This window comes from Rhinolophus hipposideros (genome assembly GCF_964194185.1).
Source record: "Rhinolophus hipposideros genome assembly, chromosome: 9".
NCBI classification, from domain to species: domain Eukaryota; kingdom Metazoa; phylum Chordata; class Mammalia; order Chiroptera; family Rhinolophidae; genus Rhinolophus; species Rhinolophus hipposideros.
Window position 1 is genome coordinate 18,585,437 of NC_138055.1, and position 19,765 is coordinate 18,605,201.

At 34.7% G+C, this 19,765-nt stretch overlaps 1 protein-coding gene across 9 annotated transcripts in view; it reads right to left on the reverse strand.

Moving 5' to 3' along the window:
• Positions 1-3,092: 3,092 nt before the first annotated feature.
• SCYL2 (SCY1 like pseudokinase 2) overlaps positions 3,093-19,765 on the reverse strand; it is a 58,897-nt gene continuing 42,224 nt past the window's right edge. For 5 of the 9 annotated variants that reach the window (XM_081059697.1, XM_081059694.1, XM_081059699.1 and 2 more), the window contains 7 exons: positions 17,125-17,257; positions 15,152-15,270; positions 10,484-10,584; positions 9,070-9,136; positions 8,835-8,930; positions 7,744-7,863; positions 3,093-6,584 (listed from right to left, as the gene is read on the reverse strand). In XM_081059697.1, the coding sequence (XP_080915823.1) occupies positions 5,940-6,584; positions 7,744-7,863; positions 8,835-8,930; positions 9,070-9,136; positions 10,484-10,584; positions 15,152-15,270; positions 17,125-17,257 (1,281 nt within the window). In that variant the 3' untranslated portion in view covers positions 3,093-5,939. The remainder of the gene's footprint in view (positions 6,585-7,743; positions 7,864-8,834; positions 8,931-9,069; positions 9,137-10,483; positions 10,585-15,151; positions 15,271-17,124; positions 17,258-19,765) is intronic. The other 4 variants (XM_081059700.1, XM_081059696.1, XM_081059701.1 and 1 more) reach the window with 1 other exon arrangement.

The window sequence follows — 19,765 nt, forward strand, 5'->3', positions numbered from 1 at the left end:
TGACTAGTACTTGGGGTACAGATATCATTGCTAATTAAGGACAGGTCCACATAATCCCTGGAGCTGGGGACAGAGATGACATCCCCTTCTGAAACTGGAACCATCTAATGAAGATACTGCCTCCATTACAAGCCTTTGCATCTCTTCACAAAAATGACCTTAAGAGTACCCACTGTTAGAGAATAGATTTTCTTTAACTATTCTGGAACTGTTCCACACGTGAACAGTTGTGTAAAGCATCCCACTCTACCTCCATAGAGCATACGTGCTATAATTTTCACCTGAAAATTGTTAAGACCTTACAAACCACCACCACTGCCGCCACCGCCGCTGCCACCACCCTGACTTTATCTAGTTCTAAAGTTATGCATTCTGTGCTTCCAGTGTGTATATGGAATGCCCCGTATTTGACTTAGGTTTGATCACTGCATTTAGAGACTGGCAGGCTTTAAGGACACAGACTCGGAAGAGACCTGCATGAATGCTGATTCCTACGTTCCAATTCTAGATATTGGAGTCTCCATCTCATTTTACTCTTAAATGAAAGTCAAACACTGGCCTTCCTAGCAACCTAGCCACCACACAAAGGAACATATCCAAAAATAAAATAAGGATAAAAACTGGAACTGCATCCAACAGGGAAAATTAAAGTAGCTAGACCATATTTCCACTATAGGCACATTTCAAGAGAATGTTTTAGAAAAGAAAGTTCTTAATATAGGCTAGGTATATATAATTCCATATGGCTTTTGCTAGCAGCATAAATATATACCATTTAGCCCCATTTTTAAATGGTTTAGTAGATTCAGGAGTATATCAGTGAGGGTGAGGTCGGGAGACAAAAACCACACCAGACAGTTAAATAGGACATTTTTAATAAAACAACTGTTAATTAGTAGGAGGTGGTTAACTATTTAGAGGGATAAAAGAGGAGTCTAAGGAGTCCAGAAATAGCAGTTGCATAAAAAAACAGCAATCTCTAAGCTGAGACAAAGTGAAAAAAATTAAGGAACTAAAGTCTGGGAATGGCTCTCTTCCTCACCCCAACCCAGTAGACTGAGTGCCAGGCTTCTCTGGAAAAGGCGTGGTGTCCACAGGAACCGTCAGCCTGCCAGTGGTGACGAAACTTGTCAGAGGACACAGGCCACAGCGTGGGAAGACAGTTGCCTGAGGAAATGACCGGGTTGCCAGGGAAGCAGCCCACTGGAGCTGCTCTAAAGTGGCAGCAGGGCTGGTAGTATGACCTGAAGCACAGATGGAACTCCTTTGCTGGGGCTGCTGGGCTCCTATGGTGAATAGAAATGGAGAACCAGAACGCAGAAGTGAAGTGTCTTCTCACTGACAATGCTTTCCAGGGCCCTCGATCTGTGAAGCCCAACGGTCTGCCAAGCTAGCGAAGGAGACAAGTTTACAGGGTCCAACTCCAGTATCATAAAGCAGGGCAGAGAAGGATGGAGCTGGGAGACAGGAAGTTGGTAACTGCCAGTTCACTCCTTGGATACTTAGCTTCCACATATACCTACACTATGAGTTTCTAATACAGCAGCGATTGGTCATATGTGGCTGGCGACTGAGTACTTGAAGTGTGACAAGCCTGAACTGAGATGTGCTAAGTGTAAAATAGATACTGTGTCTCAAAGACTAGGGACAAAAAAGGATGTAAAATATCTTATTAAACTTAATATCAATTCCATGCTGAAGTGATATTTTGGCCCTATTCCATTAAATAAGATATTAAAATCGTTGCTGAGGCTGCCTTTACCAAAATCATTCATGTTTTTCCATCGGCAGTAGGGGAAGCAAACCAAGCTCCCTGAAATGAAAACATCCGAGATGTTTAGGAAGGCAGACTTGGCTGTGGTGAAAGTCTGGTTCTCCTGGTCTAGTGCTGGGTGTCTGGGTTTAGTGTGAAAACATTACGTACACCAAGCAGAAGAAAGGTTTCCTTGCCAAACTGGTTCTTTGAACTTGAAACAACAAAACAGCTTCCACTTTGGCAAGGCCACGTAGCACTAGAGTGTGAAGGACAGTGAGGGGCAGCATGTCGAAGGAAACACCCATGTGTTACTGTCACATTGCATTCGGGAGAGAGTGAAGATTCAGAGGCTTGTGGTTTGTAAACAAGCCTGTGCAAACTTTCAAAGTGGAAAACTTGCATTTGAATTTACGATCATTTAATATATGCATACGAGTATTACCAAAACTATCATACTAGAAGTGGTTTCTTTTGCGTTATAAAGATTTAATTTTACGTAAGTCAGTTACTCAAGGTGATTTTTAACCCTTTAAAAAAGGTGGATGTATACAATTGTTAACAATGCCATAAAAGCATTTCCTTTCTCCTAAGGAAAAGTAAATTTCTTATTGGACTATCTGGCTGGCCCTGTAATTTAAATTAAAATAAAATTTTGGAGAAAAAAAAAAAAAAAAAAAAAAAAGATATTAAAATCAATTTCGCCTAATTTTCTTTTTAATGTGGTTATTAGAAAATTTTAAATTACATATGAGTGTGGCTTGCACTCCAGGTAGTTAAATCCTCCCTGAGTAGCTGAAGCCACTTGGCTGCTTTGGATAGAAAGTTTCTAGCAGCCAACAAACTCCTTTTTGGTGAAATGGCTTTTTGCAATGCACCTCTAGCCCCCAAGGTTATACGCTTTAATTCTGGTACATACTGCAAGCACTGCTAACCTGGCCCCCCCAGCCATCCTCACCCACAATTCAGAGAAGTAGCCCAGAGGGTGATTTTTCAATGTCAATTTTTCCAGTATAGATATATTTATGGTACCCAATGTATACTTGCTACATAAAAGTCTCAACAAAAGCAACTCCAGAAGAATTCATACAATAAAGGAGATCAAGGATGCAAGACGGCAGAGAGCACTGGACTGCAGATTAGAGAACAATCCGGCTTCCGTTCCTGGCTCTGACCTTGGGGTAGGCCATGTAAGTCCCTGTACCTGTTTCTGCATCTGCTTGGAGAAAGATAGGGCTCAATTATTTCAGTTTTATTCAAACTACAACATGAAATCCTTTTAGAAATTGCAACCAGGTGTGTTTTTTTTAAAATAAACAGGATAGATTATTAGAATCTATTATTAGAATATTAGAATACACTAATTTATTAAAGACATTTTCTGAAACTTTTGTTTCAGGTATGTATTTTAATACTGGTTTGCATTATAAGATATATTTCTTACTGAGTGTTCCAGTTACAGTTTGAAAGCCACTGACATAGATAATCTTTTAAATTCCTATATAATAGTTTGAATATAGATTCATTTTGCTCCAAAATTATTTCAAGACCAGTAAATCATGAAGCATGAAATCACAAGTTCTTATGGAAAATTGTATTTATCAAAGCTAAAATTTATTTGGTGCATACTCTGTGCTTACTATTAGGTACTTTCACATATACCTTTTTCCTTTAATATGTAAAGGCAACCCATGTGAGGTATTTTACAGGTTAAAAAAAAACAAACAACATAACAAAAACCTACTTCCTTCAGTTATTCAGGTGAAAAGAGGAGTTATAAGCATTCCAAAGTAAAAACAAAAACAAACAAATCAAACCCAACTGAGTACACAGTCTGTTTCCATTTCCTTTTATACATCCTCTAAATATGTCAAACACTTAAAAGAACCAATTCCAATAAAAGGGAATCTTTCTTGTAATTTGTGACTACAGGTGCTTTTTAAACTACCAATTTTCTTACTCCTAAGCACAAGGGACTTGAGTGCTGTTAATAGCTGAAATAATTTTAAGGTGATCTAGTACTTTCAAAATTTTATTCACATAGAAATACAAGCCTAAAAATACAACTGTTTTTTAGAGGCAATTTCTTAACAGAAAAAGGCAATGGTAACAGTTCAATTGATGGAAATAAAATACCTTTGAGAAAGTAGAAAAGAACTATAAGAAAATTACTAAAAATGTAGCACCATTACCTCAATAAATGAGCAAATTTCAAGATGTGAAAAGTACCTAAGAATGACATATTTTTCAAATAAACTATTTTTATATTTAGAAGCTCAAATTATATGGGGTTATATTAAGCTTTCCTTCTAATTAGAAATTCAACACACTGACATCAAGTTGTTTTACAAAATAAAAAGCAATTTCCTAATAAACAGTGACTACTGAATTGTTACAAAGAAAAATTCAGGAGCATTAAGCAATTTTATTCTCTATGTAAACTTTTCTCAAGAGAAATCACATTGTGTTACAAACAAAACAGTCTGCTCAAAGTGTGAATGTACTTGACAAAAACACTTGATCTTCCTATTTGCTTTTCATTTCTTGGATAAGTTTCTCAAAGATTCCTTTTTGTTCTTTTTTTACAACAATGTAACAAAGTACAGCACATATAGAAATCAGATGTAAAACTGACTTTTTTAAAAAAGTATCCTCTTACTGAATGCTGCCAGCAATATTATCATCAAATTACATTTTATAATCAAGTACTGTCTAGTCAATGATATTTTAGTGTGTGTATATATATAATTTTTCAATGAATAAATTTAGTATTAGCACACTAAATTGCGTATGACTTATTTAAATAATTGCTGGTTTCAGATATTTAAAAACCACAAACTACGGCAGCAACTATAATACATACAGTTCTCTAAACGATCACTTTAAAGTTATCATATAATGATGGAATATAATTTAACAAAATACAAATGACATTTAGAGCACAAGGCTCCATCCGTGACTGAATGATCAGCACATCAAAGAAAAATATCAGAGAAAGGCTTTGAAAAATAAAGCATGTTTCCTATTAGAACTTATTCTTTCCTTCCTAAAAATAACTAATTATAATGTTCAAACAAAAGGTTTCTGAAATTCCTAGAACTTCAGTTGCAGTAACAGATGAGGTCAGACTTTATCATGGTAAGCTCAAAATTAATGTCTTGGTAGCCAGAAGATACAACTGCTTATTTGTATAGAAGTAAAGTTTATTATATTTGAAACAAAACAGCAGAAATCTCAAAAGTTTACTCATTAAATATAGTTTAATTCTTACAAATCTCCTTTTGAAAATGCAATTCATATATGCTGCAACCTTAGAATTTTGAATTCAAAATGAAATATGAAGGCAATAGTCAGGGAAATCACATCAGAGGGCTTTGTCAAGTATCTGTACAAATCAGTACATACCTCTTCTGTCTGTGATACCGTAGGAAAAAAGTGAATCTAAATATATACAATGCAGAAAAATACATTACTATTTGAGGCAGACCATGCTAAAATATAATTTACAACGATTAGTTTGCATTTAAGATGGTTAATAATGCCTTTAGTTTGAACCAATGAAATCAACATTAAGTTAAATTTTTGCATTTATTTGTTCCGTCTAAACATTTGCAGTATTTGCTCAGTACTAAACATTAGTTCATCTGAGAATACGATTGGAAAAAGCAAGTGACCTGATCTTTTTCTCATTATGCTTATCACTTTCTGTCATACTAAATGCAAACAAATCAATACAGCATCAAGATTTTTCACATATTAAAATGAAGACTAATGATTTGTGAAGGCAGACTGTACCATGTAGTATTTCATAGATAAAACTTGCAATGACCATCAACTCAATATTTTAAATAACACTGAGATTTACAAGCCAAAATAAACATTTGATTAAAAAATTCTGCTTTTCAAGATACTCAAGTACCTTTCTTCTCTTTGAGATTGGTAAGGTTGGTCTTTTAAAAACCTGAAGAGAAGTTGGCAAGAGGAAAAAAAGTCCTCAATGCTTTAAAAAACTCAACTGTTCGAAGTCCATGCAACTACTAGGGCGGCATGGAAACAGGTGTTTTCTGTCTCAGAACCATTCACTTTCCCGTAAAAGTACTTCCTCCAAGCCAACTACATAAAGATGGAAAGCAGCTCACCCATGATTAAAGGTGAAGTGATCCTTCAAAAATAGGAGCAAGACACCTTACCCAAAAAGATCTTTTAAATCGTTGCTAGCTGAGCTGCTATTAGTCATAGTAGTTGGTGGCTGCGTAAAGTTCTGTGGGCTAAAGAAAGGATTCGCCTGCATACCAAAGGCAGACTGTCCTATCATGTTCATCTGTGTTCCCATCACAGAACTGCTCATACCTGGAGACCCTTGAGGAGGTACAAACTGATTAAGCCACTGACCGGGTTTCTGTTGTGATAACTGGTTCATGCTAACTTTGGGTTTCTGAGGGCCAAAGAGATTATTAAGAGCAGACATATCTGTGGGTCTCTGTTGCGTCTGCTTTGTACCAGCAGGAGGAACACTCACAGCATTGAAGTTTGGCAAAGTGGAAGGTGTTCCCAGTGTCATCGTGGTCGCTCCAGGTGTGCTTGGACCACTGAAAAAGTTCTGGTTTGGATTCACCGGCATGCTGAATCCTGAAGTCTGAAAGCCCATGTTAGCGTTTAGGCCATTTGTCACATTTCTCTTTGTATTATCAATTGGTGTAGAAAACACCATGCCAAGGCCCATGGGAGGAACAGAAGTGAAGGTACTTGAAGCAGAAATTTTAGGGGTACTAACAGAAAGGCTGGTCAAAGACGACATATTATCCATTAATGTGTCTGTCAAGTCCTTAGTCTGAAAAATATAAGGAAATTACTTTATCTCCAAGAATTCCAAATTACTTTATCATTAGTAAATGTTTGATAAATTATATTATAAAAGACAAGTTAAAATTAACAACAGTCTACACCAAGTTGGCAAACCATGGCACACAGGCCAAATTCAGCCTGTCAATACATATTTTTGTATGTGTTTATAGCTGAACATTTGTAATCAAATATGATGATAAAAAACACTCATTTTGAACTTCAGTTAAAGAAATGTTGTCTTCCCCACCTCTCCAAAGACAGAATTGCATTCTTCTCATTAATAAACCTATATTATAGAAAACTGACTCTAAGTGGTGAACATACAATGTGATATATAGATGATGTATTACAGAATTGTACACTTGAAACCTATGTAACTTTACTAACTGGTCACCCCAATAAACTTTAATAAAATAAATAAATGAATGAATAAAAAAATAAATCTGTAGTACAAAAAATGATATTCTTGTTTTTATATTTTGAACTTGATCAAAATTTTGTGGAATTTTTTTATTCTTACATTAAGTACAAAATATTCTTGATTTTGCCTCTTGGCGCACAGAGACTTTTCTCAGAATTTTAGTGACTAAGAGATAACAAAAATAATTTAAAGAAAGCACTTAAGAAAAACTTATGTGGGAAAGCAGTAAGAATGTAAATTCTCCACAAGTAGGGACCTCAGTCACTGCTATAGTACCAGGGCCTAGAACATAAATGGAAATAAATACTGGGTAGGACACATAAAAAGTACTCCTAAATCAAGTTACAAACCTGACTATAATTGAAAAGCCAAAACTGGAAAATCACTTTTTGCTTAAAAAATACATAAATGCATGAATACTATATTCCTGATCATTCCAAAGTGAATAGAGGTGAATTAGTACTATAAGACCTAATATATTTTTTAAAATCCTCCTGTTCATCTAGCTTCCTTTTTTATTGGTAACAAGCACTATTATGAAACAATATACATTATGCTGTCTATGAGGAGTTGTTGGAAAATCCTTTATGCCCACACTTCTCAGAAAGTGCATATTAGAGTATTCTTTGAAGTACACTTTTATTCAAACACTAGGAGGCAGACTACATTCTGCACTCCCTTACTCCTTAGGAGGTGTGCCTGAAAAGAAGAGCTGAACTCTGACCTGTTTGACTGGAGCAACGGGCGTGTGCACTTGAGGTTTAAGAGGCTGCTGGTTTTTCAACTTCTGTGCCTGCTCCTGTTCTTTTGCTAATTTTTGTTTTTCTTCAAGTGTAAGTGATACCTTAAAACAAAACAAAAAAATCAACTGGCAACTTCATATTTCCATTTGTAAGGCAGAAGGTTTCATTTTTTTAGTAAATTGTATTTTGGTATGTTTGATAATACCATGTAGTTTGCAAACTACTTCAGTGTTGGTGATTACCACAGGTATGTTATTTTTCAAACTATTACAAGATTTAACTTTAGGTAGAAACCCACAGGATCTGTGCTCAAATATTTCCACTATGAAAACAATTATTATTTTAAAACCATTCATTAGAATCATATTCTTCCAGACGATAAGAATATGATTAGGTGATTTCATTTTATAAAATCAGAAGATTCCTGTTCAACTCTAGTCTATCACTCTAAAAATATTTTAGGAACTCCCCAGAAAGCTAAGGAAGAAGTAAACAGCTTCTTTCACTGCTAACACTGCATCAAATTCGGCATTTGTCTTTCTCTTTTATCGAGCTTGATAAACTACAAACTCACAGTATGTTCTCTTACAATTTTGTAAACCACAATGTCCAGTAGCTCCTTGGCTTTACACATACAAGTACTTTTATTTGTTGAATGAATGCCCTCAGCAGAAATTCAAAACTGACATATTTTTTTATATTGGATGTTAACCACTATTTCAATTGGAAAGTATACCTTGATAGTTTATTATTCAAAATCAGAAGCAGAAAAGAGACTGGAATTTATCAAGGGGTGTGACTGACAAAGGGCAGATGAAAAGACAAATGAGTCAGACAATCTACAAACGTTACTATGTGGGAGAATGAGTAACAAAGCAACTAAATATCTTAAGCATGTTTATTCTCAACTCAGGTAAAGTCATGTTCCACTGATAACTTTTAAATTTCATAAAGAAAATTAAAGAATGTTTCTTGTTAAAATGCTAAACAGTATTTGCCAGCAAAAATCTGTGGTTTCCAGGAAGTCCTATAATATAAGCAAGAGTACTAACAGAACAGTAAAGAAACTTACTCTTTTATGTTTATTCTGTAACCCATCCTCTTTACTTTCTGATTCATTTCCAGTCAGAAAGTCCGCTCCAATGTTGTTAAAGACTTTGTCAATCTGCTGAGTTAGAAAAAAGTCAACCGCTTGAATGACATCAAAAAATTGTGATTTTACTGCTTAAAGATGAAAAAAAACCTCAAATGAAATATACCATCAAGTACCTTTTACAAAAACTTAAATAATCTAAATATTGCCTTACCTGAGACCCAACATTTGTAACTTTTGTCTCTTCAGAAGGATTCATTTGGTTTCCTATGTCCAAAGATCTTCAAAGAGTTGAATTATGATAAAGCAATGAAAAAAAAAATTGCATCTTTTTAAAATACTCATATTAAAAATAGCTCATCCACATGGAATTTATTAGAACCTAAACTACAACTTGATACTTTAAAGAGTCTTAAATTGTTTTCACTATTTACTAATATTAATGTCTGCTTGTTTCCCAAATTAATATTTGTATACAAGTTGTTTTTTTTTAACAGTATTTAAGATTTACTGGAAAATTTGCTCAGGATGTCATAAAACCAGGCAAGTGTGATTCTTACCATCAGAAAGCTTATAGCTCACTGAGAGAGAAGACAGAATATGGGGAAAAGTTAAAATCTCTTGACTCTAACAATAAATGCTATAATCACTGTGATGTGGGCCAGATTTACTCCTTGAAAAAAAGATAGGATTTAGGTAGGGAGAATAAAAAGAGAAGGTTCATTTATACCTCAAGTATAAATAGTAGATGTTAAAATTTTTTAAAATTATTTTCCAGGGTTTCTATGAATATAGTCAATCCATCAAACATCATAAACATATATATCGCAGAATACTCAGAGCACGCAAAAGGCTATTTCATGTCATTTTACACTTTGTGTATTTACTTCCATAAACCTTTATCTTACACTGTGGCAGAAGCTAAAAAGTTTCTATCTGGGGACCATGCTCGTGATTGATACCAGTTTTACTACCTTTCAGGTGTCTTTTGGGTTAGGATTAGACTTTAACAGATTCCTAAAACCATGTGATTTTTCCTAGGGGAAAGGCGATAGTGAAGATTTGATTTTAATAAACTGGCACTCTCTAGTGAATAATTTTCACCTTTCCCTTCTTCCTTCCTTGGAATATACGTATTTGGAAAATAATTTAGAAAATCCTCCCTGAAAAAAAAAAAAAAAGACACACAGGTGGATGTTGTGGTGCTAACATGTGAAATTAATGCTCTGTAAATGTTTCTAGGGTTTGAGAAAAGAGAAAAGGAGAACTCAAAACGCCAGGGTTTTATAGATCTGAAAAATATTTATAAGTGGTGCTCTTGGTGATCAGCACAAAGTTTCCAAAGCCAGTGGCTAATGCCGACAAGAGATTTTCTCAATATTTTTTATGTAGAGAAAATGCTAAGATTATACCACATTAGACTTTTGCACTCAGAAATGACATTAGATTTTCAACAATGTTCTACTTTAATTCAGTTCAACTTAATATACTGGAAACAGTTTTTCAATGTTTTACATATAAGTCAAGTTGAAATCCATCAATTTTCCTAGTCTATTCCAGAAAATCAATCATGAGATAACTTTAATCTCACTCCTAGACCATGTGCAATTCATACGCAACCTACTTACTTCTGCTGTTCTTGCATTATATGAAGTTGCTCCAGTTTAGTCTTATGTTCACATTCCAATCTATTAAGCATCTCTTTTATGACGGAAATGAAAGAATTGAACTGGTATGATAAGAAATTGATACGGTTATAATGTTTGAAGTTAGCAACAAATGTTATCTAATAAGTTATCTAATAAGTGAGTTAATCATAATATTCTCTATTTCTACCAGAATATGACCCACTCATAGCACTGATGTCACAAGAATAGTATACTTAAACTGAGCAAATCACAATAAGCTTATATCTATCTTAGTATGGTGCTAATATAGTTGATGAGATTCTTATATTCCAGAAAACATGTCTCAATGAATTTTATATCCTGCAATGTCTAACAGCCATTATTCAGGGATCTTATATGAATTCATCCCCAGCAGTTCTTACATATGGACTTTCCTAGAATAATCCAAAATTGATCATCTGAATTTGTGCATATCTGGAAACAAGCTACTTAATAATGGATAAAAAAATTAGTTTTTCAGATTGTTATTAAAATATTTGGCCAAAATACACTTTGTTTTCTAAAAGTTAGTAGAAATACTAAATGTACATAATCTAACATTCAAATAATTAAAGTTCATAAAGTACATCTAACACTGTCTTTTTTTTAACAGTCTTAATGTAGGTTAAGCTTTGGCTTAACCATTCTTATGGTCCTTCAGGATCATCATAAACAATTTATTTGAATAAATAAATACCATATATTACAGGAAAAATCAGAAGCTGCTTTCTTCCCCTCCCCAAATCTTACAACATCATCTTTGTGCTGGGTGCTTATATAGCCATCGTTTCATTAATCCTCACAACTCTTCCAAGTCGGTTTATTAATACTTCTATTTTATAAATGAGGGAGCTCAGGCTCAGCAAGAGAAAGCAATTCAGAGATACTAAATAACTTCCATGGAAGAAGTAGAATTCATACTGTCTGTCTCTAAAGCTTTGCTCTTTTCTCCTCCATAACACTGCCTCTCACTAGCTCTACCATCCGTTTATCCTTTATCTTACCAAGAAGGTAACAAAAGGCCTATTTCCTTACCATGATGGACTCTCTGCTGATGAGTTTTTAAAAACTTTTTTATGAAGCATAACATACTAACAGGGAAGTATTCCTATTAGTGCACATCTCAAAAAATTCAAGAACTGCATTTAACCAGTAGTAGCCATATAAAGAAAGAGAACACTGGCAGCATCCCAGAAGCTTTCTTCTGCCCTCTTCTGCCCTCACCCTATGAGTAAATCCTCTTCTGACTTCTAGCAGTGTAGTTTTGTCTGTTTTGTACTTTATACAAATGGAATCACTCGGCAGATCCTCCTCTGGGTCTGGCTCCATTTGTTCCACACTATGTTTGTGAGATTCATCCACACTGTTGTATGAAGTCGGTGCAGAAGAGTTAACAGGCCTGAAACACTATCCTTGGAACGATCTGCTTGTACGTTGGTCCTTGGCTGGTAACCAGGAACTCAGAGTTCCCACCATCCACTGATGATAGTGGCTCACTGTACCTAAACTATACAAAGAATATGTTTTATGCTGAACACCTGTTTTCCTTCTGGGACTCTGGAATTTGAGCACATGACAGGCAGAGGGTGCAACTTGATCAACCCCCAAGAAAAATTCAGGGTACTGAGTCTCTAATGAGCTTCCCTGATTGGCAACATTTCATACATATTGTCACAACACATTGCTGGGGAAATTAAGCCATTCTGTATGACTCCACCAGGAGATGACTCCGGGAGCTTGAGCCTGGTTTCCCCCTTACTTTGCCCTATGAGTCTTCTCATTTTGCTGATTTTGCTTTATATCCTTTCACCATAAAAAATTATATCCATGGCTGTGGAGAAAAAGGAACCCTCATACACTGTTGGTGGGAATGCAGATTGGTGCAGCCGCTGTGGAAGGCAGTGTGGAGGGTCCTCAAAAAATTAATAGAATTACCATATGACCCAGCAATCCCTCTCCTAGGTATCTACCCAAAATATCTGAAAACATTTATCTGTAAAGATATATGTGCTCCAATGTTCATTGCGACTTTATTTACAGTGGCCACGACATGGAAACAACCAACATGTGTGTCCTTCGATTGATGAATGGATAAAGAAGTTGTGGTATATACACACAATGGAATACTATTCTGCCATAAGAAAAGATGAAATAGTGCCATTTGAGACAACATGGATGGATCTTGAGATTATAATGCTAAACGAAATAAGTCATAAAGAGTAGAGAACCACATGATCTCAAAGACATGTGGTATATAAAACTGAAGACAACAAAAGAACAAGACAAACAAATGAAGGAACAAAAACTCACAGACACAGACAATAGTTTAGTGGTTACCAGAGGGTAAGGGGGAGGGGGTTCTAGAAGAGGGTAAACGGGGTCAAATATATGGTGATGGAAGGAGAACTGACTCTGGGTGGTGAGCACACAGTGTGATATATAGATGATGTAATACAGAATTGTACATCTGAAAACTATGTAACTTTACTAAGAATTGTCACCCCAATGAACTTTAATTAAAGGAAAAAAAGAAATCATATCTGCAAATACAACTAAATGCTAAGAGCTGTGAGTCCTCCTAGTGAATCACTGAATCTGGGGGTGGCCTTTGGAACCCTTCCCCAACACAAGTTGTGATTGTATTTTGATTGCTGTGTGAAATTTGCTGTTTTCAAATCAAATGCTAAAAAGGTATTTTCCTAACTTTACCTTTTTTCACATTATGTGTAATATACTTAGATTATTTTAAATCAGAACCAACAGAAGAGGGCAGTCTTGAATTAGGAACCCTGTCCATGATATGGTAAGAAAGCAGACCACTCACTGTAAGTTAAACTATGCTAATTATTGTAAAATGCCAGAAGATGTGAATTAAAGTATTTCTATTGGTGAAAATAGGCCTCTAAAAAAGTCAACCATAAAGCTGAAGAAAACTAATACCACATTTCAAATAGAATTACATATCCTGAAATAAGCATTTGGAATTATTTTAAAAACCCTAAATCATAAAGATAAGAAATAAGAGCAGAAATGACCCAAAATTGAAGACTATCGGGCATACTATCATCCTATTCTTCCCCAATATTTATTGTCGCTTTTTGCCAATTGTAACCTCAACCCTGCCGTGAAAGATATGAAGAAACTATCAAGCCCAAAACTGAAATCTATAAACACAAACTTTCAGAGGCCTATCCTACAATTTCAGTGTAATTTTGGATCTGATTAATTTTATAAATTTCTCTAATTCCAAAACTCCATTCATTCAGCACTCTCCCCTATATCAAAAGCTCTCCTGCTTACCTCCCAGCTTTCTGCTTCCTTCATTGCTATAATTCACTTTTAGTCTTTAATTCCAAATCTTGCCTGCCTATCCATTTCTGACACTGTTAAACAGTAACTCTTCCCAGTCTTTTCCATTACACTTCATTGAACACCAGTTCTACGTTGAACAAAATATCTTTGTCATTACTCTGTACCTCAAATTTTCTCAATTAAATACATATTTTTGTTTCTGGCACTTCACTAAGTACAGGGGATATAATGAAGAATAAGCTATAATACCCAGGCTTCTACAAGAGTCAGGCATGTAAGTACAGAGCCAAGATAACTAGTGACGGAGGCTCGCAGAGAGATAATTCTATAATCTTTGAACACATTACTCCTTTGCTCAAACATTTACCACATCTTGAAAGTTTAAATAGCTGAACCATACAGGTATTTAAAATCTACCTATTCTAGTCTCCATTTATTTTTCTCCCACTACTCCCATACTGTGTTGTAGGTCTCTCTGTGTCAAATTGATTCTTCATTCCCTGTGGGAGATACATTGAAAAGGTTCCCAATTATCTCATTCTGCTACTCACGCCTTTGTGTAATCCCCTATCTTTGAGCATGGGCAAGACCTGTGACATGCATGTAACCAGCAGAGTATGGCAAAGGTAATGGGATGTCATTTCTTTGATTGCATTATAAGAGACTGCAACTTCCATCTTTCTAGCAGACTCTCTCTTTCCAACTTTGATGAACTAAGTTGCCATGTTGGAGAGGCCCATGAAGCAAGGAATTGACAGTGGCATGCAGCTAACAGAGAGTTAGGAACTGAGGCCCTCAGTCCAACAGCCCAAAGGAACCGAATCCTGACGACAACCATGTAATGAGCTTAGAAGCAGACCCTTCCACCAGCTGAGCCTTCAGATGAGACCCAGCCTTTAATTGCAGGACGGTGAGAAACTGAGCAGAGAATCTAGGCCCTCATGCCCTGGCTTAGCTAACCCACAGAAACTGAGGGATAATTGTATGTTGTTTTAAAATCAAGTTTGTGGTGATTTGCTACATAGCAATAAATAATGAATATACACCCCAGACCCATTACATTAATATTTCTTTATTCATGGCAACTTCCCAGCCCCAAATGTGAATTAGCCCCAAATCCTACACATCTTTCAACATTCTGCTCATTTACTATCTCCCAGTGAAGCCCTCAATACATCCTTCCTCCTTGCTTTGAACCCGCAAACTTTCTTCATTTAATTCTGTGATGTATTGTTCCGTTTTAGCAACATTATATGTAACATATTTACATATTTAAATATGTAAGTATAAACTAATAAAGCACAAAACTTCTCCTACCTGATTGAGATTAAGATTATTTTCAATACTCAGGGGAATCAGGTGAGGCAATACTTTTCCAGCCAGCTGCTCTTTGGTGATTCCCAACTTCTTATGAGCAAAAGTACATTTGTAAATGCCTAATAGAAAAAAATGAGACAAACTTTATAATTCATTGCCACAAGTTAACAGAAATTATAAAACAGTTATCTACATGAAATCTCCTGATAATCAGTATAGTTACGCATTTTTCCTTCTCAGTGCTCAGAACAGGGATGCTCTTACATGTGGATCAGAATGATTTCAGCTTTATCATCAGTTTAAGCACCTTGACATATTTATCCTGAGTTCTTTTGGTTTAAGAGCATATTTAATAATAGTGTAACACTGAAAGCATATCAGAACTATATACAGTTTCTACAGAGCAGCAGGAAGGTTACAGAATACCCTCTGCCCTGAGAGCATTTACGTATATATTTCAGACCTCTGACTCACCTGGAGACATCTATTTCAAAGTGTCCACTTTGAAATACCTTTATCCACTTCTTTAACCAATTAGACTCAACATGGTTGAAACAATCATTTAATTCACTGCCACACAATCCTTCCCTATTGTCTCACCTATTTACTGAACCTTCAAGACCTGCTTGTCCCACCTACTCCACAAAGCCTTCATCGGTCAACGGAGCACATGTGCTCCTCATTCTCTCAATGCTTTTGTGTTGTAAGCGTTTTGTATATAACCCAAAGCTTTCCAACACACCGTCTCCTATTATTCTCCTGTGAACGGACACTTTACTTACATACTTAAAGAATAACTTTATTGCAAACCTATTAAATGTTCATTTGCTGGGCACTGTGCTCATTACTTTCTCTTCAGTTGTCTCACTGAATTCTCACAAGACTTCATTTATAATGACACTATTTTTATCCTTATTTGATAGATGAAGAAACTTTTCAAAGTCACTCCAGGAACTGACAGCCGGGATTAGAGTTAGGCCTCTTTCCACTATGCCAAACTCCTTCTCAGAGAGACTAATTTCTTTGAGCACAAAAGTTTCATGCCGTGTCCCAAAAGTTGTACGTCTCCAGAGGTCTACAATAAATGACTTGCTGACCATTCCTGCAAATATTTACTGAGGGCTTTGTCCAGACCAAGCACTACAGTACACGTTAAAAATTCATGGCTGAGTAATATAGTTTTTCTTCAAAATTAACAAAGAACTTCAAATTTAGTAAAAAATAAACTTTTAAAATGTTTTTGGGATCCTATAGCTACGTCTGTTTCTCTTAGAACAGCAGAGCCCAGCATTTCCAGAGTGGACTTTCACAGCTTTAACTATTTGTAAACAATTTCAGAGTTTCTGACAGAGTACTTAGCAATTACGCTGACAGAACAGATTGTGCTGTAAGGTTAATATGCTTTATCAGCACATCTCTTAGCAGAGAAAAATACTGGTTAAGATTTAAACATATCTTAAAAACCAACTCGACCACTTATCAACTGTGTAATCTTGAATAACTTACTTCACCTCTCAGAGCCTCAGTTTACTTACTGTAAACAGAAATAGTAGTACCTATACATTGGATTTTGGAGAAGACAAAATAAGATAATGTAGAGAAAATACTTATAATGCCTCTTACAAATTGAGTAACAAACATTAGGTATTACTATTAAAACTAATAGCATTTCAAGTAGCTTTGTTTGCCTCTCTTATTTGGTACCATTTTACAGGAAAAACTATATGCTTTCATAATATTTGTGAAGCTAGGATTGTCAAATGTCTTATTCCTTTGTAAATGTCAAGGTTCTACTGTTTTTGCTAAAATTAACATAGAGAAAAGTTATATCATGGCATTTATCCCATCATTCTTGAATTACTGGATGCTACATACATGAAAGGAGAAAGTACAATGGTTTTATAGATTGGAAAATTTATCTGCACGACTGTAAAAGATAAAGTAGCATCAAAGGACATTAAGTTTTCAGCTACCTAAAATTCCCATGAGGACTGCAGGTTCCTTGGATGGAATTTGTTGTAAGAAGGGCAGGATATCATCAAGTACAAACCACTTATCCAAGTATTCCAAAATCTTTCCTAAGCACACTAATGAATTTACACGAACCTATTAAAAGAAGTAAATTGCATTAGTCATTTAAAGTCTTTGCAATCTAGACAATCTTTAAGTATAAATGTAATCTTCATATAGATGTATGTTAAAATCTCAAGAATAAAAGTATGTTTAAAAGCTCTCATTTATTAATATAGGAAATTCACATATATGCTAATTCCCCTGACTTGTTTCAGAAAGAATTTATGATAGTTTTACCAGCACAGTAAAGGTAAGAAATGACTTCAATTTTGTATCATTTTAAATAAAGTGATGAGGACTTGAGAAGCTTTACTATCTGATTACTAAGAACATTTCTTTAGGGACATCTGAATTATAAAAAGGACTACATTCTCCCACCAAGTAATTAATTTTGCTGGGCTTCCAGTATTTTTCTCTAACTCAGGTTCAATTCATTCTTAAACTAAATGTTTTAACAACAGTGTAAAGAATATCTATATTTGCCCTACATAGTTTTCTATTTCTAAATATATCTTTAATACAGTTACTAAAATGTGATATTTAGAAGCTCTTTTATCAAAATTTTATGTATATTCATTTGACTATTTTGATAAATATTTCACACTTTATTTTTTTGTTGGAATTTGTTAAAATAGAATACTTTGAGCCAGGAACATAACAGCAATAAAACTCCAGTTTTCAAAGAAAAGCAGAAAACAATTTAGTTTAAAAAGCACTGTATTTCTGCAAGAAAGATGAAAAAAATTTCTGAAAAATAATGTATAATTGTTTTCTGAAATGCAAACACAAGGGATATTATACATTCAAAAAGATACCTAAAGGCTTAACTTACTCTTACAATCAGTCTTATAAAAGGAATTGCTGCATTCTTTACATATGTATGTATATGCACTTATATACACATAAAGAATAACTAGAAATACTAGTTTATTTCTATTTTCTTTTATGATGTACAAATATTATGTCAGCCATGAAGAAATAGAGCTCTTGGAGCATTTTACCTAACCACAGAATTCATTTTTTCTTTATTTACAATTCTAACTCATGAATCATGTTTCAGGAATTCCCTAGTTAGAAGTTTTAAACCTTACAGATCTGTCTATGAATGCAATTCAGGAATTCACATTTGCCACTCTGAAGGTAGGAGCACTGAATGTGGTATGTAAAATGCAAATCCATCCCAGAGTTATTGTTCTAAATATTACATTCATTATAACTCCTTGTAAACAATGTGCCTTTAGGGGCTTAGTGGGTATCTTACAAAGAGATATAAACATCCCTGGGCAATAATACAGATCATTTAAGTTTCCATGCTTCCCACTTCTGCATGCATACTTCAAACTGAAGCAGAACATCTACTTTGACAAAATGTATACTGCCATAGACTAGAGTGTGACTTACGTGATTTTTTAAAGGGTATTTTGAAAACTGAATTTTAAACTGTATTACTACTGTTGTTTCCCCGAAAATAAGACCTAGCCGGACCATCAGCTCTAATGCGTTTTTTGAAGCAAAAATTAATATAAGACCTGGTCTTATATTATATTATATTATGCAAGACCCGGTCTTCTATTATATTAAGACCGGGTCATATATTAATTTTTGCTCTAAAAGACGCATTAGAGCTGATGGTCCGGCTAGGTCTTATTTTTGGGGAAACATGGTACCACCTTTTTTGAAAATTTAATCATAAAATTAGAAAATTTCAGAAAAATGGACATTTCAAATTATTTTAATGTTGAAGAAGAAACAGACTCAGAGAGGTACAAAGACTTGCTCAAGGGTACAGGGACAATTAGTAGCAGAGTCAGAATAAGAACTCAGGTTTCTTGACTTTATTTCGTACATGTTCGTTTCAATAAACAGTCATATTTTTTCCTACTTTGGTGTTGTTTCCCATCTCAGAGCCTTTCTACCAAAAAACAAAAATGAACTAAAATGGATTAAATAACTATAAAGGAAAATCATGTCCTTTAAATTGCTTTTGCCTATAATTCTATTAAGCTACAAATATTTATTTTTATTTAAATTCACATTTCACCAAGAAAAGATGAATGAGATCTTCCAAGAAATATCTTCACAAAAAGCAAATTTAATAATAATATGCCTATTATCAAACATCAATACAAGAATTGATCAGGGGAAGTTAGGACATTTCTCCCTCTTTTTTTCTAAAGCTGCTCTTTGAGGAGAGTATTCTATGACACTTCTAGAAAGAAATACCAATGAGATAGTTCTTATGATTTACTTAGTGTTAGAGAAAAGGTGGGGAACATTTATTGCTTCCAATAATTCCTTGACTAGCAAGTAACTTAGTATTAAAAGTTAATACTAACTTCTGTATTAATAGAGGGCAACTACCCTTACCCTAGATTTTTGAGTACAACTATTTCCCCCCATTTATATTCTTCTTATTTTATTGTACCCTTTACTTTTTTTGAAAGTAGGCAAATAAGTGATAAAAAAAAAAAAATTTAGAGACACATGACTAAAAATAAAGGCAGTTTATAAAAGGAAGCCATTCAAAAAGTTTTTAGGTTT